We start from the raw sequence: 19645 nt of genomic DNA, 5'->3' as shown, positions 1-19645 counted from the left end.
GTGTTTAATAACTTAAATAAATTTAGACCAATTTGTAAAAAAAAATTTCACTTTGACACGAAAGTCTTTTCTGTTGATTAGTGTCAAAAAATACAATAAAATCAGTAGAAATACGTAAGATAGCTTACACACATAGATTGCTTAAATGTGCATAAAGTGAAGTCAGGTGCAGGAGTGTCTGTACAAAAGGGTGGCTCTGACAGGAAATGATAAAGTAGTAGTGGAGGGGTAGGTTAGTGGGTGGAGGTGTTGATGGGCTTTACTGCTTGGTGAAAGTAACTGTTTTGAGTCAGGTGGTTCTGCCGTGGATGCTACGTAGCCTCCTCCCTGATGGGAGTGAGACAAACAGTCCATGAGCAGGGTGGGTAGGATTCTTAATGATGTTATTGACCCTTTCTCAGCACCTTTATATACACATGTCCTTGATGGTGGGTTGGCTGATGCCACTGATGTGTTAGGCAGTTTTGACTCCCCGTTGTAGAGACCTCCTGTCCGCCAGTGTAGTTTCCGTACTAAACAGTGATAAAGCACGTTAGGATGTTCTCTACTGCACATCATTAGAAGGTTGCAAGTACTGAAATGCATAGTCCAGCTCTCTTCAGCGTCCTCAGAAAGTCCAGACGTTGATAAGCTTTCGAAATTACACAGGATGTGTTCAAGGACCATGATATGTGTGAGATGGGCACTCACAGGAGTTTGAAACTGCTTTCTGCCAATGTAAGGAGGGGCGTGAGTGGTGCAGGTTCTCCTGAATCAATAACCATCTCCATTGTCTTGTGGACATTCAGGAAGCGGTTATTTGCCTGGCCCCAGGCCTCGGGCTCTTCCACCTCCTATTACCAAATTAAACATTCATCCTCTCTACCGCTGTTACACATAAACCATCAGTAAAATGCAATCCAGCAATTTACTAATTCTTAAAACTGCAACCTCTACCACCTAGAAGAACCTGGATAGTAGGTGTAAAGAACACAACCTGGAGCAGTTGTCATTCGGTGAGATATTAAACCAGGCTCTCTAAAGCAATCATAAATTACTTGACTGCTGTTTTTCTCAGTGTTCTGGCTAATATCTCTTCCTTTACCCACTTTACCAAATAATATCAATCTCAATTAATATTGCACCATTAATGTAGCAGATTGGTTCCTTAAGGTTGTTAAAGCCAGGGGTGGTCGTGGGGACAAGCTCCCACTACCTATTAAATGCTCCCAATGGCGTGCGTCTCAACTAGCCTCGGACAAACAGGTCCAGCAGAACTGCTTCTACTAACAAGAGAAGGGGCAAAGGCAGATTAATGGCGCCTTAAAACCAGTCGCTTCAGGCAGATGGGGCTTGTCAGTCGTGGTTGGCAGCTCATCTAGGAGAAGGAAAACTGATCTCAAACCTCCACTACCATGTGGCTATACCCACTCATGGGGAAGGCTTTGGGAGTAAACCTGGAGGGAAAAATTCACAACTGGAGTCCCTAAGGCAGTCCTATGTTGAGTTTAATGCTGACTGGCAACTCCTGTGACACTGCTGGTACCAAACTGTATCCATCTCTGGCGCTCCTTTGGGTTCATCAGATGCATGGAGAGGGGGAGCTTGCTATATGGACAACAGCGTGCTTTTGATATCATACTGCCCAGCTTGCCTATCTAGAGAGCTAGGATACAACATCCATGGTTGTCCCTGACTGAAGAAGGTCTCGCTCAATGTAACAGAAAATATTTTATGTAGCACTCTCAGAAAAATTCACAATAAGCATGGTTGTGTTAGGACAGAAGCTTGATTAATTAAGTAGTATTAAGGTGTGTCCTACCGGTAGAAAGAGATTTAGGAAAGGAATTCCATGTGTGTGACTTGCAGATAGTTGGTTTACAATTTCTGCAATTTATGTAAACCTTTTCTACTCCCACTTTGGTAAAGTGCAGTGCCCAGAACTGACAGAAGGTCAAGTCAAGTCAAGTTTATTATAATGCCAGTTGCAGCTAAATCAATGTTTACACAGATCCTTGATATTGTTCTCAAAACCTCCATTTATAGAGCACAGGTGTGATTTATCTTGTAACCACTTTATGAGGATTTTTACAGACCTGGTGCAGGTGAAATGTTCTTAAGTTTATTATCGAAGTAGTTACTGTATATGTCACCATATACAACCCTGAAGTTCGACCGTAACACTGACATTCCAGATACTGCCTGACCCGCTGAGTTCTCCCAACAGTTCGTGATTTTAAAAAGCATTTGTAGAATTTCAATCACGTTCCCCTTCCGAGCAACACACACAAAATGCTGGAGGAACTCAGCAGGCCAGGCAGCATCTATGGAAAAAAAGTACAGTCGACGTTTTGAGCCGAAACCCTTCGGCGGGACTGGAGGAAAAAAAAGTGAGTAGTAGACTTGAAAGGGAAGGAGAGGGGAGAGTGACCCCTCCCGTGTTTTTCTCTTTAGCTTTATTTTTTTTGTAATTTTTTTTTTATTGAAGTTCATCATCAAACAAACATTTCTATAAGATGTATTTCAGACATTGTACATATATATCATATAATCATATATATCACAAATCTCCACAAAGTACTTATCTGAGGTATACACTTATAGAAAAGAGTGGAAAGAAAAAACAAGCAAAAGGAAAGAACTATGTATAAGCAGGGAGTGATTTTTTTTACAGCAGATTCATTGATTTGTGAGAATAAAATCAGGTGTATAAGGCATTATGTAGTTAAACCATTTTCCCCAGTATGAATCAAATTGTTCCAGCTTATGGTTAACAGATGCTGTTATCTTCTCCATTTTGTAAATGTCCATTGTAATTTCCATCCATGTATTTAAAGCTGGGCTCTCCTGTGATAACCATTTCCTAGTAAGAGTCTTTTTACCAGCCACCAACAGTATATTCATTAAATATTTATCTCTTTTCAACCATTCTTGAGGTATATATCCAAAATAGATGGTCTTACTCTCTAACGAGTGCACCTACCCGGCTTCACATTCCCCATCTTGCCATCACTCAGCAAACTGGGCAACACTTGTGCCAAAGGCTGCAGTTCACCCCTCAGAAGTACACACCCACCTCACAGGGTTCCCTAGCGCATCAAGGAAACCCGCTATGCGAGTAACGCCGGATTATCGGAGTTTTGCCGGACCATCCTTATAGGTGATGAAACGTCGGCGGTTCCTTTCCCAACGCCACGCTGCTCGACCCACTGTCCCTGACTCTCCATCATCGGTTGTCCATCGACTCCGCCCACCGAACTCTGACGTCACTAAAGGAGTTCCCCCCCTCCCTCCGCTCGACTTTCGAGCCTGCAGTGACGACGTGTCCGATATGACATCAGCGCGTTGACGTATTACATCGTGTGACGTTACGCTCTCCGTCGACGGGAGAAGGCAGAGAGCGGAACCGGGAGCGGCGGACGACGCCGAGCCGCTTTGCCCGCGGTTATCATGCCGAGCTCGGAGGACCCCAACGCGGGGCCTGGGAGCGAGGATGCGAGCGGAGCCGGTCCCAGGCAGGCCGACGCGGACGAGATGACGTGGTGGTATCGCTGGCTGTGCCGGATGGCGGCCGTGATCGGTGGGGTGTGTGAGTACTGGGCCTGCTTGTCGGGCGGAACTGTGATCCGGTAGCGGTACCAGAGACCGGGTGTCTGGCCAGGAGTCAAAGAAAGAGCGAGGTGTTTCTGGGCTGGTTCGGGCCCCGGCTCCGAATGGGCTGGTCCAGCGGTACCTTTTGTTAGGGAGCAAGTGAGGAGTTGACCAGAATCCCTGTGCTTGGCGATGGAGATGATGAACGCTTGTGGTGTGGAAAAGTCGTTAGACCTGGATTGTATAAACAAAGCAAGAATACTTTAGTTTAATTCTGAATCGCTTATTTACATTGGGTCTCATTGCACTTGGGCATTTGACACTTTGGTGGAGTTAATGATTTTTTTTTAGTTAACGACAATGCTACACAACTGAGATAATTTGTAGATCTTCAGAGTCACCAGTTAAGCAGTAGCATTCCTCACTCTTGTAAAAAGGTTGCAACCTGGTGCTTGCTATGGTGGGAGCTGCAGCTACTTTTTGCTGGCAAATGTGATTGTTTAAATAAGCAAGAGAAAGGCTGCGGATGCTGGAAATCCAAAGCAACGCGTGCAAGATGCTGGAGGAACTCTGCAAGCCAGGCAGCATCTATGGAAAAGAGTACAGTCCACCTTTCTGGCTGAAACTTGGATGACACTGGCGGGAAGTTGTTCTAATTTTTAAAAGGCAAAGGAATTTGCTTACGAAGACGCTGAGGGCGATTGGTCAAGAGGGGGAATGGATGCGATGTTAGTGCTTGCTCAGGAGTATGATTACTATTAGCCGGGCTGCTTTTAGAGAAATTATTTTAGCCAGCTGTGACGGTGGTGTGAATAAATGGATTGGACTTGTATTGACCCTAAGAAGACCTGTCATTAAAGGGTCAAATGGCTGCCCGTTGGGAGATGTGTGTGCGGGGTGGGGGGGGGGGGGAGTGAAGAAAAGTGTCTGTTGGTGTCAGCATGTGAGACTGACCTTTGTACAGTACCTCTGAATCAGTCATTGATTTTAACCACAGAACCGAGGTGCTGAAGTGACACCTGTAATTGTGTTTGGAACTGCTGCTGTCACACTAATCCTGGCTCTTTTTGTGCAAACGTTGCATAACAGAGGGATAACTATGGAATTTGTTAGCCCAGTCACAGTGCTGGGCTCTTGCACAAAGGAATCTCCAATTATGTGGGAAGATTTGACAGGTCCTGTCTGTCTCTGAAGCCCACCAGTGTGGAATAGTCACTTAGTGCTCCTGAATTTGGAAGTATAACACTTAAATTAGTGGGCTAGTGTTCCAGTAAAGTCATTGGTTTCAGCTCTAGCTGTTTGATACATAAATACCTTGCACTCGATTAACACTTGACTGAAATCCTAGAAAGGAAAGAACATGAGATTCTGCAGATGCTGAAATCCAGATTAAGATGCACAAAATGCTGGACTGATGCTGGATCTCAGCCTGAAACGACAACTCTCCATAGACACTGCTTAGCCTGCTGAGTTCCTCCAGCTTTTTGTGTGTGTCACGAGGGAAGGAGAGCCTGTGGTGGTGGGCAGGCTGTAACATGACAAGAATGTGTTGGATTTGGGGAGAGGCAGCTGGAGTGGCGATCACTTTTACATTGGTGTATTGAGGCCTGATACCATGGTCTGTGATACATAAGCTTCAGGACAAGCAGGTCGTGCATATTTAACAAGAAGTTTTTCTATAATTCAATAGGGTAATTGGATCCAAAAGTGTACAGAGAAAAATTAGATGGATTTTGCCATCTAGATAGGAAAGATTTCTCCTTTCTTTCTTAAGCCTTTTTGAGTTCTGTAACCCACATTAAAAGTATTGAACGTTTTTCTTGTTATTTGGTGAATTAAGTACAATGCATGCCACTTGAGTTTGTGTTTGAGACTTGTATTCTACCTACGTTGAAGTGCTGGCATATTCCTTCCTCATGAACTTAGTTAGTTTCCCCTTAAAAGAAGCCAGTCTTACAGGCCTTGAAATCAAAGTTCAAAGTACATGTTATACAACCATGAGATTTGTCTTCTATCAGGCAGCCATGGATCAAAGAAACCCAGAAGAACCCATTTTTAAAGAAAAGACTGTCGAACCCCAATGGAAAGAGGGAAAAATAGGTGCAAGCGAAGTGTTCTGAGCTGAAGTCCACAAAAGAGAGTCCAAGAGCTGATTAAATGACACAGAGCAGCAAGCTGAACCAGCCCATCTCTCTCCTCAGTCCCCAGCACCCTGACCTTTTCAGTCTGGCTTGGTGCCTAAATCATCGGGCTCAGTCGCCTTGATGCACTCTGGGGCTTGGACCCCATCTCCTCGATTTGGCCTGTACCCGACCTTTTCAGATTCGGCCCATTAAATTGATCGAACGTCGGGTCTCTCTGGCTCTCGGTGATGGGCCTGCTGCCTCGCCTTGGTTCTGTCACATTGGATTGCCTCCAAGTCCAAGGGGAAGTAGCAGGCTATTGCTTCCAATGATCGTTTGGCAGAGACAGATTAACAAAGTATTTGACTGCTTTCTCAGCGCCATCCGAAACGGGAAATTCAAGGAGGCACTGTCTGGCAGTGTGACCATGATGTAATGTGGCTAACGCAGCAGTTAAACAACATGCAGTGGAAGCTCGGGTTGGTTGGTTAGTGCGAGGTTTGTGGTGTTCTGAACAACTGGGAAAACTCCAGCAGAACCAATGGATTTTTAAAGTCCAACAGTTAAATCCACTTGAACAACTCCTAGTGTAGAGTTGCAAACTTCACCACTCCAAGCAGGTACTGGTATTGATTTAGTAAAGATCATACTGGATGAATTCTCGGGTTCTTCTCACTCTGCAGTGATTGGTTACACTTCATATTTGTTATGCACGTAAATGCACTGGATAGTGGACGAGAATTACCACACTGGACTATCCATAACCCATACAGAACTGCCAGTAACAGCTTCTCCTTGCCTGTGTTATCTTTGCCCATCAAACACCAGCTGTTGGACATGCTTGCTTCCTGCAATGCCTCTGCATATGTGGCTTCAATTATCACAGAGCTCTGCCCCTCCCTCTCTCCCAGATCCTTTCTGTGGAAGAAGATTGACCAAAGATAATTCAGCATGTTCTGTATGTGACAGCAGAGTGCGATGCATTTGTCTATTTCCCAATCACCGTGTTGCTACAAATATGATTTTTTAATCATTTTAATCTCGGGATAAGATGGCAGCGTCAACGCAACCAGATGGGATCTGATCTGTTTCATTCCGGCTGTGAGACTTGTGATCCAGGCCATGACTGACGGGGTGATGCTGGAGCTGCCAGAGATGAGAAAAGCAGGTTGAAGGCTGAGTGAGCACTTTCTGGGTTTAAGGTTGTGTAAGAAAGGCAGATTGCATCTGTTAAATACTGTTTGTTACCTCAGAGGCTTGCATTTCAACCAGTGGTGCACTTGTGAAGTGTTTGTACTGCTGAGAGGGGTTGTAAATACCAATCGCTCACAAACGGCTAGCCGCATGTGAAGGTGGTGGAAAGACGTGCAGAAGAAATGCTCCTGCTTTTCGTGATAATGTGGTGGAAGTTTTTGCATTTGCCAGTGAAACAGACAGGGCTGTAATTTAAGGTCTCTTCTGTATGAGCTCACCTCTAGTGATGTACCCACGTTATGGGGCATCTGTGGCATTTGAGCCCACGACCTGAGTCACTGAGTTTGGGGGGTGGGGGGGGGTCGGGGATCATGCACCGAATTGGAGCAAAGCTTTCTGTGGTGCATCTTAAACTAAGCACATCCGAGAGGAAAGTGTGGAGAATATTTGCATTTGGAGGTTACGTGCTCCGATAAAGTCCAGTGGGGCGCCAGATGTTGGATCTGTTTTGTAATTCCAGTCGCAACTGAGCCACTCCTGTCCTGTTTTCTTTTACAGCGTGTGCAATTGCTGGAGTGTGGAACTGTGTAACAATCAATCCCCTCAACATCGCAGCTGGGGTCTGGATGGTGTAAGTACCTGCAAACAGCAGGTGTGATGGGCATACTTCAAAGTCTTGCTTTGGGAATGGTGGTAATTTTTGAGCTTGTTTTAACCCTCCCGTGGGGAAACCATCGATCAGATTGGTCAACTTGGCTAATGAAAAATCAGTCAGTGTGCCAAAGAGCAAAATGGAAGTTCTCCAGGCCCTGCTTCAGAGCTGGGCTCTTTTGGTCCCTTTCTCTGTACATTATACTCACTTGACTAAGCCATTGGTTTCACTTTCTTCCACACCATCTTTCAATCCCGAGCCTTATCCCCGGTCATGTTTGCCATCTGAATTTATAGTCAGAACACATTAAAAAATAATACATGCAAAGAGCCCAAAGGGGTTTGTTTTGTACATTGTAGATGTGTCCTTTTAATAGTTTGCCTGAGTTTTGTTTGAGCCCTGTGTCTCTTTTGCACAGAGGACATTTTTAATGTAAAGTCTTGCCAAAGTGTTTTGCCTCAAGTATCTTAGATTGATTTCCCCATCAGGGTAAAGGTGATGTGTTGCAGAAAAGTTTGATACCTGTATTGAAATCTGTCATCACTCAGTGCACAAGATGTGGAAAGATCACGTAACTGCATTAGAGCCCTGTCTATCCTAGCTGCAAGAACAAGAATAAAGGTCACTCAGGCCTTTCAGTGTCCTGACTGCCCAGCTATGTTTGAATAAATATTGCATTCTGTATGCTGAATTAGTTCAAATGTTTCACACACTTTGACTATAGACTTGCTCTTATTTTCTGCATTACATTGAAACAGACCATTCATCCAACATACATATTACATTCCACACACGTATGGCCTGTCCTTAAGCTCGTTTATTATCATATTCACTGGTTCCTTTCTCCATTACGTAGCTAGCTCCTCTGCCCTGGAACCTGGGGTATTTTCTTCAAATATTCCTGTTGTGCTTTCTAAATACGTAATATATTTTGGAAAGAACTCGGAAAATGTGTAGCTCGGGAGTTTGATGGTTGGGTCGAGTTGTTCTCCGACCTTGGCAATCCATTTGCAAATGTTTCGTCACCATACGAGAAGACATCAGTGCGCTGTTTACTTGCGGAGTGTCCTCCAAATGCTTGGCCTTTATATACTTACCAGTTGATCAGCTGTCCTCATGGAAACTCAATTGTGACGCAAGAGAATTGCTGGACGCCTGCCTTTCCACAAACAATTCTATAAAGCTCGATCCCATTAATAAACCAATGCAGGCAAAATTCCAGATTACGCAGAGTTCTCCATGCTCCCTGCGTCACAATTGAGTTTCCGTAGTGACGACCAATCAACTGATAAGTTTATAAAGGCCGAGCATTCGGAGGAAACACCACAAGTAAACTGCGCACTGATGATGTCTCCTCGTATGATGACGAAACAGATTGCCAAGATTGGAGAACACCTCAACCCAACTTTTTATTCTTAAGATATGATCTAAAGCATATTTTAATGGTAATTTGCAAAGTGTTGTATATCTATTTTGTGCAGTAAAGTTTCCATTTTATTTTTTGACCTGCAGGCTGAATGCATTTATCCTTTTTATATGTGAAGCTCCCTTCTGCTGCCAGTTTATCGAGTTTGCAAATGCAGTGTCTGCAAGAGCTGATAAGCTCCGCTACTGGCAGAAAGCTGTCTTCTATTGTGGGTAAGTGCAGTGACAGTGACCCACAGAGGTTTGTTTTGCTCAGTGCTGTTAGGGTTCTTTACTGTATGGTCGGTGAGCCGGTGGCCAGCGAGAGCAGTTTATTACTGTCTGGATATGTAATAATGCACGGTGGTTCCGGGTAGATAGCTGGCAGGGGCCGGGCAGATTGCCCTGGGCAGGGTTACATGTCATCTTGCCAGTTGCATTTACAAAACCTGCCAATATGCAGTCTTGTTCACACAGCTCAGAAACCATCTGAAGGGACTGAGGTGATCGGCTTTCGTAATCTGACTATAAATTTAGAAATTGTGAAATCTGCCTCCGTGTCTGGTTCATATAGATGAAAAGGGTAAAGACCCCTTCTGTCAAAAGATCAAAAAGTAAAGATCTCGGGGAATAGTGCATACTCAAAGCCTATGCGCTGTACCAAGTCCTTGAGGAACTTTATTAGCCTTTGTTGGGTGTGGAAAGTTAAATAATCATCATGATCCACCTCTCATCAATTATTTATCCAGCTTTGTTCCATGTGCTTCGCCCTTGTGGGTAAATTTGTTTTGTATGATACATTTCAGAACATTCTGGAAATCCATGCACAACGCATTGCCTGTATATCCCCTCGTCAATTCTGTCATTATCTTTTGAAATTGATTAAATTCATTTTCCCCTTAACAATCTGTTCTGGCTTCCCTAAACTCTTTTCCCATGGGGTCTTGTTCCAGATCATTGTGTGTAAAAGCTTTCCCACCACTGGGTAGTTGCCAGGCTTCCCCAGATTGAGGGAGTTCAGTTGCTTTTCTACTTGGACCCATTTCTAAAGAATCCAGTCCTTCTCCCCCCCCCCCCACTGACCACCACAACTTCTTTGAAATGAGAAACTAACTTGATTTCCCTTTCCTGATTTAGGTAAGGATCTCCTGCATGAACCACCAAAGTTTCTATATCCACAGATGCTGCCTGACCCTCTAAATGTTTCCACCACTTTCTATTTTCAATATTCTAACACTTACAGGTTGTTTTTGATTTTCAAAACATATCTTTGGATGTGTTAAAGATTTCCCCTGATTTTTCCCAATCCTGTTACTGGCTTCCAGAATATTAAGTGTATCTTTATTTTTCTCTTCCCCCAGGATGGCAATTTTCCCCATTTTCCTGAGCTTTTCATTCACTACATTGTTTGGGAATGGAATTGCTTTTGCTTCAGGTGTGCTTTATGGACTTGCATCACTTGGAAAAAAGTGAGTTTTCACTTAAGTACTCTTAGTGTGTTTGATCCTTATTTAAGGACAGATTGGAGATGATTGAAGCAGGATTGAGGTGACTGTAATTCTAAAATGACTTGGTAGAGTCTCATGCCTGCTATTTTTTCTTTTAAAGATTGGAGTGTAGCACGATGGGTGCAGTTGATTAATGTTATCACTGAGTAGTTGAGTTTGAGTGTTCATCTGGATACCCTAAAAATTCAGTGGTCTATCTATAAAGCTGCCTTTATGATAGGTGACAGGCAAGAATAAGCACAATTACTGATCTTGCCAAAGGGTCTTGGCCTGAAACATTGACTGTACTCTTTTCCGTAGATGCTGCCTGGCCTGCTGAGTTCCTCCAGCATTTTGAGTGTGTTGCTTGGACTTCCAGCGTCTGCAAATTTTCTCTTGTTTGTGATTGAATTACCGATCAGTTTCAAAAGTCCAAAATGCAATAAACTCCTTTGGAAAAGGATTGCATATCTAGCAAACTGAGAGGAAAACATTAACATTACATGTTTGCTCCTGCTCAGTTGTAGCAATAAACCTTCAAGTTCTTCCCAGAATTTGTGGTGATACCCATCTTTAGTACAACACACACAAAATACAGGAGGAACTCTGAGGGATGAAGCAAAGAGCTGGGAAGTTGGTGAAGGAGAGAAAGTGCTGAAGAAAGGGAGTAATCTGATAGGAGAGGACAAATATTAATGTTTTGTTACGTAACATGTTCTACTTCAACACATCATTGTTTTTATTAGTGATAATCCAAAACAAATCTTTGGATGATATTCCTCACGTTAAATAGCAACTGATGGTTGTATGGCTGAAGGTGACTGGGATTGACATTATACGTGTCTATAATGTAAGTGCCTTCCCCCGATTCATTTTACACAACCATTGGTTCCTAGAAGCTTTGCTATATTTTAGACCTGGTTTGTTATGGGAGGTACAAGTTGAGAATGAAATGATAATTGATTTATTTAAATAGACTGTAGCCAAATAGATTCTGCTGTAACACACACAAAATCCCGGTGGAACACAGCAAGCCAGGCAGCATCTATAGGAAGAAGTACAATCAACATTTTGGGCCGAGGCCCTTCGTCAGGACTAATGGAAAAACGAGATTTGGGAGGGGGAGGAGGAGACTTGAAATGATAGGAGAAGACAGGAGGGGGAGGGATGAAGCTAAGAGCTGGGAAGTTGATTGGCAAAAGGGATACAAGGCTGGAGAAGGGGGAGTATCATAGGATGGAAGGCCTTGGAAGAAAGAAAGGGGAGGGGAGCACTAGAGGAAGATGGAGAACAGGCAAGGAGTTATTGTGAGAGGGAAAGAGAGGGAAAAAAAAAAGATTCTGCTGTAATTACTTTTTTTTTGAGCCGTGCTGTTTTGGGACTACAGTAAGAAACAGACAAAAAGAACCCAACCGTGGCTGACATTGCCATTGTATTGCTTTTAATCTGATAAATGCATACGTGTCCGCATGAGATTCAGCCGATGCCGGCAGTCCAAACTGAGGTGCACAAAATGCTGGAGGAGCTGAACAGGTCAGGCCTGATGAAGTGTCTCAGCCTAGAAGGTTGGCTCTTCATTCCTCCCATATATGCTGCCTAACCTGCTGAGTTCCTCCAGGATTTTGTGTATAATAGCATAGGTTTGGTTGCAAATAAACTGTGGAATGACTTGCCTCAATAAAGTAGTTGAAAACTGCTATGGATTTGTGTTTGTGGTGTAAAGAGAACAGACTTTGGTCATTTTGGCTTGAACTCATTGGATCTCCTTAGTTCTGATGGGATAAAAATCAGTTGCTTTTACTTTACTATGTTTGATGTCTTATGTGAACACAGCATTAAATAAAGTTTTTTCTGAAGCTGAAAGACCCAAGGGTTCATAAGTCACCTGGACAAGATGAACTACACCCTAGGGTTCTAAAAGGGGTAGCAGTAGAGATTGTAGGGGCATTAGTAATGATCTTTCAAAAAAAAATCATTGGGCTCTGGCATGGTGCCAGAGGACAGGAAAATTGCAAATGTCACTCCACTCTTTAAGAAAGGAGGAAGGCAGCAGAAAGGGAATTGTAGACCAGTTGGCCTGACCTCAGTAATTGGGAAGATGTTGGAGTCAATTTCTTAAGAATGAGGTTATGAAGTTCTCGGTGATACAGGACAAGATAGGACAAAGTCCGCATGGTTTCCTTAAGGGAAAATCTTGCCTGATGAAACTGTTGGAATTCTTCGAGGGGATTATAAGTAGGTTAGATAAAGGGGATGCTGTGGATTTTGTTTATTTGGACTTTTGGAAGGCCTTTGACAAGGTGCCACATGTGAGGCTGCTCACCAAGAGCCCATGGTATTACAGGAAAGTTACTGGCATGCTTAGAGCATTGGCTGATTGGTAGGAGGCAGTGGGTGGGGATAAAAGTATCCTTTTCTGATTGGCTGCCGTTGACTAGTGGGGTTCCGCAGGGGCCACTTCTTTTTATGCTCTGTATCAATGATTGAGATGATAGATGGCTTTGTTGCCAAGTTTGTAGATGATGCAAAGATTGTTGGAGCGGCCAGTAGTGTTGAGGAAATGGGTAATCTGCAGAAGGACTTAGACAGATTAGGAGAATGGGCAAGAGAGTGGCAAATGTTAGAAAATGCTTGGTCACACACTTTGACAGTAGAAATAAATGAGGAGACTATTTTATAAATGGGGAGAAAATACAAAAATCTGAGATGCAAAGGGTCTTGGGAGTCCTTGTGCAGAACACCGTAAAGGTTAACTTGCAGGTAGAGTCAGTGGTGAGGAAGGCAAATGCAGTGTTAGCAATCATTTCAAGAGAACTAGAATACAAGATTAGGAATGTGATGCTACACCTTTATAAAGCACTGGTGAGGCATCACCTTGAGTATGGTGAATAGTTTTGGGCCCCTCAACTAAGAAAAGATGTGCTGGCATTGGAGAGGGTCCAGAGGAGGTTCACAAGGATGATTTTGGAAATGAAAGGGTTCTCATATGAGAAATGTTTGATAGCTCTGGGTCTGTACTCGCTGAAATTTAGAAGGATGATGGGGGAATCTCTTTGAAATCCTTTGAATGTTGAAAGGCCTAGACAGAGTAGATGTGGAAAGGATGTTTCCCATGGTAGGGGAGTCTAGGACAAGAGGGTACAGCCTCAGGATAGAAGGGTGTCCATTTAAAGCAGATGCGAACAGATTTCTTTAACCAAAGGGTGGTGAGTTTGTGGAATTTGTTACCACAGGCAGCTGTGGAGGCCAGCTCGTTGGGGTATTAAAGGCAGAGATTGATAGTTTCTTGATTGGACATGGCATCAAAGGTTATGGGGAGAAGGCCAGAGAATGGGGTTGAAAGGGATAAAAACTAGTAGGACTTAGAGTAAACAAGGCAAGACTCTTTCTGGTGGCAATTATACCACAGCCAGAAGACCCCTTTAACGATTGATACAAGAACAAGAAGTGAGATGAGAGGAAAAAATGTTTCGCTGTAACAGTTGGTTAGGATTTTTCATAATGAAGTTGGGTACAGATTCAATCAACTGTCAAGAATTGGATAAATATTTAAAGTAGAGAAAAGAAGAATGCAGTGAAAGATGGCTACATTCCATGTTAGAGTTGTCTGTTATTAGACCTGTGTTTTCTAATGGTGCCTTTCTCTCCTTCCTCTCCCCCATATGCTCTCCCCACCCCACCCCACCCCGCCCAAACCCCAAAGGGGCGATGCTATTTCGTATGCCAGGCTCAAGGACAGGAAAATGGCTGATGAGGAGAAGTTGACGGGAACTGTCACCAATGAGATGGCGATGCAGTAGAAGATACCGACTAGTTTTACCTCATTCAACTACAGATCAACAAACCAGCAGAACTTTATATTTATATACAATACATCCAATTTATACACTGCAGAGAGAGCCACTTCCATGGGCTCTTGGTTTGATGTGCAATCGATCCTTCAAAAGAATAGAATTTCTCCGCTCTTTCTAATAATGTAATTTTTATACCTTTGCTTCATTTATGAGGATATTGGTTTTCAAGCTTTGTTGAAACCTGCTGCTGACTCTAAATCACAGGAGTCTGACGGCTTGTTTGTACTTGTGATTATAGTTCAAATTATGTTGACTGCCTTGAGATGGTTGGTTTGAATGCAGCCCAGCAGTTGCTGCCGGGGGCAGTGCTCCACCCATTGTGATTGCTAGATTACAACATTAATAGGGTTCCGATCATTTCTCAATAGTACTGTTAGTTTATAAACTACAGTTTAATACAAACCCACCTTTTGCTGTTTAAATTCAGGCTTTTTTTTGGGATTTTCCTTCATTGGAAATGTAATGCACTATAAATCACTTCAAAAATGTTGTCTAAAGTAGAGTTCACTCACACTCTTGGCATAGTTGCCTCAAGTGTTCCAACACTCCTCATACAGAATTGCATCTTCTATAAGTTGGGTGAACCCCACAATGATGGGAGTAGCTGCTCAATAATCCTTGCATCCACTCTCACTTTTTTAAGATATTGATGACTCTCTGTACTGGTGCTGCTTCCTACCTTTGAACAGAGTCGAAGGTTTCATCTCCTTTTTGCTGGTTCCCATCCTGCTCTCGTCTTTATATGTTCCATCACTAAATGTTCCCTACCCTTGATTTGTCAATCTTTCAGGAGTTGCCTTAGCAAACGATACTCTGCAGATTTTCTCTTGTTTGTGATTGACTTACTACAGTTCTCATAAAAGGTGATTGGGCTCTCTCATAGGTGTTACCTGGCCTACTAGATATTGCTGTCATTTCCTGTTTGTTTCAGGATTGCAGCATCTACAGTATTTAATTACTGAAATTAGTGCTCCTTAGAGGAAAACGTTAATTTCGTGGTCACATGACATGCGGAAGTTTATGGGGAGGTCCTACTGTGACTGTGTAAGGATCACATGTAATTCCCAGTTAGGCTATTCAGAGCATGGTCACAAAATCCTTTATATTCTGCCGTCTCCATCTGGAGTATTGTTGGACGGTGGTGTACAGAAAAGAAGAAACACATGTGATCTTTAGAGAGCTGACTGAGTTCATGCTGGGAAAAGCAAATTTGGTTTGGCTGTGACACTGCCCGTAGTACAATAGCTGAAATGCTGTCCCTTTTGAGATAGTGGCCAACTGAGTGAAGTACAGGGCTTGGGAGCAAACATTTTTAGGAGAGAAAGGTAAAGCTGTTTTGAAACGAGCTTTGTTTTGATTCATTCATTCTGTAATTGTCGATCATGTGTGCTAAAGAATGTCTGTTTAACTTTTACCTGAGACAAAGCAGAGCCTGACTCTCAGTACAGACAGGTAAAGCTTTTAAGCTTCAGCTCCTCCATGACACAACTGGTAACAAAAGTTATTCAACATTGAGTGACTTTGTTCCACACGTCTGTTCTGCACTGGATGTCAGTAGTTCATTCAGACTTGCCACTAGGTGCTAACACTGCCACATATCCCTTTTAAACAAAGAGCAGTACTGCATGGATTACAGGTTCTTTGCTCACCACAATGCTCACCGGGCGGCTCCCAATTTCCTGCAATTGGCCCAAACTTCACCTTTTCATGTACCTATCCAGAAGCTTCTGAAATTATACTGTTGTATCTTGGTGTCTACCTGAAACTAAGCATTTTGTTTTGCATCAGCCATAAACCCTCTAGAGTAGATATTGCTGTCAGTTTTGTGAAGGTATTTCTTCTAGTCTCTATATCTCTTGGTCAATAATCACAGGACTACTGAGAGTCATCTATTGTGTCCTCTTTCACTAGTTTAAAAAAACAAACATATTTCTCAGAAACAAAGGGGAAACCTTAACAAGCAGCTTTGTGCTGTACTATCCTGAGCTTCCTTTCTTGGTCGTTTTGTATTATGGAGCCCAATGTTGCACATGTTCCTTCAACCTGAGCCTTAGTTTTGTCGAAACTCATCACACTTTGTTTCACTCAGTGCCCATTTTATTAGGAACACCTGTACACCTTGTTTATACGAGATCTAGTCAGCCAGTCATGTAGCAACAATTCAATGCATAGGAGCATGCAGACATAGTCAAGCAGTTTAATTGTTGTTCAGATCAAACATCAGAACGGGGAATAAATTTGATCCAAGTGACTTTGACCATGGAATGACTGTTGGTGCCAGACAGGGTGGTTTGAGTATGTCACAAACTGCTGATCTGGGGTTTTCATGCACAGCAGTCTCGAGAGTTTACAGGGATATCCAGTTAGTGAGAGTTCTGTGTTGAAAAATGCCTTGTTAATGAGAGGGGAGAAGCGAATGGTCATACTGACAGGAAGGTGTCAATAACTCAAATGACCACAAGTTGCAACAGCAATGTCAGAAGAGCTTCTCTGAATGCACAACCCATCAAACCCTGAAGACCACATGGGGTTCCACTCCTGTAGCTAATAATGTGGCCACTGGGTGTATACTGTAATCTTTGGGACGAGACCTCCATACTGACAGCAGCTTTTGCTCTGACGTCCTTTAGCAGAGCTATGAACACTGACCTCGGTTGTTGCTAAATATCCTTTCTGGGTGGGAGTCAAGTGTAACATTTATTGTTGCCTGATTAGTCACTGCCAGATTCACACCTCAGTTTTTAGTGCAATAATTCTTCTGAACATCACATTTCTGATTATCAAAGATGGTCATGACAAATGGGTTGGTACTGACTTTAGACCAGGCCATTTCAGAATGATTTGAAGTTATGTCTCTAGTCTTGGCCAATTCTTGGTCCCCTGTGGAGGGGATAAAATGAGCCAGTATCACTACTTCAACTCCTCAGCACTGCATATATTCCTTTCAGCCAGGGAATGGATGCCTTCCAAACGTGATACTTATCTTAATCCATTTCAAGACACACTTACGGCCTTGGGTAATAGAGAAGGGAATGTTGACCGGTTGAGTAATAACATATTGGTCATGGTCATATTCTGACTCTGCAGTAATTGGAAATGGATTAGAAATTGTTGCACATTTTAGTTTGTATTGGCATTGTTTACTTGGTATGTGTCTATTTAAATTTAAATACAATGGATATTTTATACATTTTGTCCATTTCTGACCATTTACTGTGAAATAAAAGACTTTACTGCACTATTTTTTAAGTGTTCTAGCTGCACAACACAGAAACAGGCTCTTCAATCTACTGTGTTGCTGGCCGTCTATCCAAACCAGCACTTAGTCCGTAAACTCCGTTAGGTGGTGATTGAAGTGCTAAGAGTAATTGATCTCCGACACCTTCACAGAGAGTGCATTCCCAATTTCAGCTCTCCCACGTTAAAAAGAAAATCCTCAGATCACCTCTAACCTCCTCAACTCTTGTGTTGGTCTCTATTCCCCTCAACTCTTGTGTTGGTCCCTATTCTGTGGAGGAATTTCTCACTATCCAGACGTTCTGTGCACTCATAATTTACTCCTCAACTTCCTTTGCTCTAGAAAAAAAAAACCTGAAGTGGAGCACCCTAGTTTGTGTCATGGTTTTTAAAAGAATATTCTGCAACTTCCCAGTGTAATCATATCCTTGTTACAGCGTGGTGACCCAGGGAGTCTGCAGAAGGACTTAGACAGATAAGGAGAATGGGCAAAGGAGTGCCAGTTGGAAATAGTGTAGAGAAGTGTATGGTCATGCACTTTGGAAGAAGGAATGAAAATGTAGACTATTTTCTAAACGGGGAGGAAATTCAGAAATCAGAGGTGCAGTGGCATTTGGGAATCCTCAAGCAGGATTCTCTAAAAATTAAACACGAGGAAACCTGCAGATGCTGGAAATTCAAGCAACACACACAAAATGCTGGTGGAACGCAGCAGGCCAGGCAGCATCTATAGGGAGAAGCACTGTTGACGTTTCAGGCTGAAACGTCGACAGTGCTTCTCCCTATAGATACTGCCTGGCCTGCTGCGTTCCACCAGCATTTTGTGTGTGTTTCTCTAAAAATTAACTTGCTGGCTGAGTCAGTGGTGTGGAAGGCAAATACAATGTTAGCATTCATTTCAAGAGGACTAGAATATAAAAGCAGGAATGTAATGCTGAGGCTTTATAAGGCATTGGTCAGACCTCACTTGGAGTACTGAGAGCAGTTTTGGACCCCTTTCTAAGAAAGGATGTTCTGGCACTGGAGAGGGTTTAGAAGAGGGTCATAATGTTCCTGAGAATGAGTATGAGGAGCATCTGATGGCTGTATTCACTGGAGTTTAGAAGAATGAGGGAAGATTTCATTGAAACCTATCAAATATTTAAAGGCCTAGATAGAGAAGATGTTTCCTGTAATGGGGGATTCCAAGATCTGAGGGCACAGATTATCACTTTAGAACCAAGATGAGGGGGAGTTTCAATAGCCAGAGGGTGGTGAATCTGTGGAATTCATTGCTGCAGACAGCTGAATATATTTCAAGATACTCAGGTCATTGAGTATGTTTAAAGCAGAGGTTGATATGATCTTCATTAATAAGGTTGAAGGCAGGAGAATGGGGTTGAGAGGGATAATAAATGGCAGAGCAGTCTCAATGACTAGAATGGTCTATTACTGCTCCTGTGTCTTCTGGACAGAACAGTACACAATGCTCCAGCTCTGGAATAACCAATGTTTTATAAACATAGCTTGACACACAGGCAGTTATTTTCCTTTTCCCTGGATAATGAAGGCTATTGTTCTGGATATTGAAAGTTCATTTCAGCATCATAGAAGCTCGAGTATATAGAAAAAAAATCAAGAGTCTGGGATCATCACAACATAGAAAGAGGCCCTTCAGCCCATCTAGTCTGTGCCAGCCTATTTTTCTGCCTAGTCACATCTACCTGCACCTTGACCATAGGCCTCTCATCTACTAATTAATAAATCAATTATGCATTATGTGCAAGCTGATTTGCCACAACTTCTTCTCAAGCTTGTAGTGTGCTGTGGTATTTCACGTGCTGAATGCCATCCACCAAGTCCCTTGAGTAATAAGGACATTGTTGGCTTTCAATTACTGTGACATGTTTGCGAGTGTCACCATTCTCCCGGATTCAGCATAGCACATATATAAAGTATTAAGGAAGTATGGGGAAATGCTTATCCCAGTCTTCACATTTGTCACCTTCAGAAGCTGTAAACTCTCAACAGAGTATATCCCAATGCTCCCTTCATTGGAAGTCAGATTGAATGAGCACGGGGGGGAGCTTTATCTGGCCCATGCTGTAGCTCCTCTGGCAGAGCTTGAGAGACAAAGTAAGAGAA

At 42.9% G+C, this 19645-nt stretch overlaps 1 protein-coding gene across 1 annotated transcript; it reads left to right on the top strand.

Annotated features, from left to right (window-relative positions):
• Nucleotides 1-3327: 3327 nt before the first annotated feature.
• Nucleotides 3328-17522, top strand: cacfd1 (calcium channel flower domain containing 1). The gene is made up of 5 exons (XM_073052297.1): nucleotides 3328-3568; nucleotides 7446-7518; nucleotides 9052-9177; nucleotides 10305-10412; nucleotides 14134-17522. Exons 1-5 carry the CDS (start codon nucleotides 3430-3432, stop codon nucleotides 14228-14230), a joined length of 543 nt encoding a protein of 180 aa, XP_072908398.1. The 5' UTR covers nucleotides 3328-3429; the 3' UTR covers nucleotides 14231-17522.
• The last annotated feature ends 2123 nt before the right edge of the window (nucleotides 17523-19645 follow it).

Source organism: Hemitrygon akajei, chromosome 7 (assembly GCF_048418815.1).
Source record: "Hemitrygon akajei chromosome 7, sHemAka1.3, whole genome shotgun sequence".
NCBI classification, from domain to species: Eukaryota; Metazoa; Chordata; class Chondrichthyes; order Myliobatiformes; family Dasyatidae; genus Hemitrygon; species Hemitrygon akajei.
The sequence above is the reverse complement of the archived record's forward strand: the minus strand, read 5'-3'. Positions and strand labels throughout refer to the sequence as shown.

Coding starts and splice junctions, on each gene's coding strand:
- cacfd1 (XM_073052297.1), top strand. CDS start 3,430: ATGCCGAGCTCGGAGGACCCCAACGCGGGGCCTGGGAGCGAGGATGCG. Junction 3,569..7,445: donor GGCCGTGATCGGTGGGGTGT/GTGAGTACTGGG, acceptor TTTCTTTTACAG/CGTGTGCAATTGCTGGAGTG. Junction 9,178..10,304: donor AAAGCTGTCTTCTATTGTGG/GTAAGTGCAGTG, acceptor CTCTTCCCCCAG/GATGGCAATTTTCCCCATTT.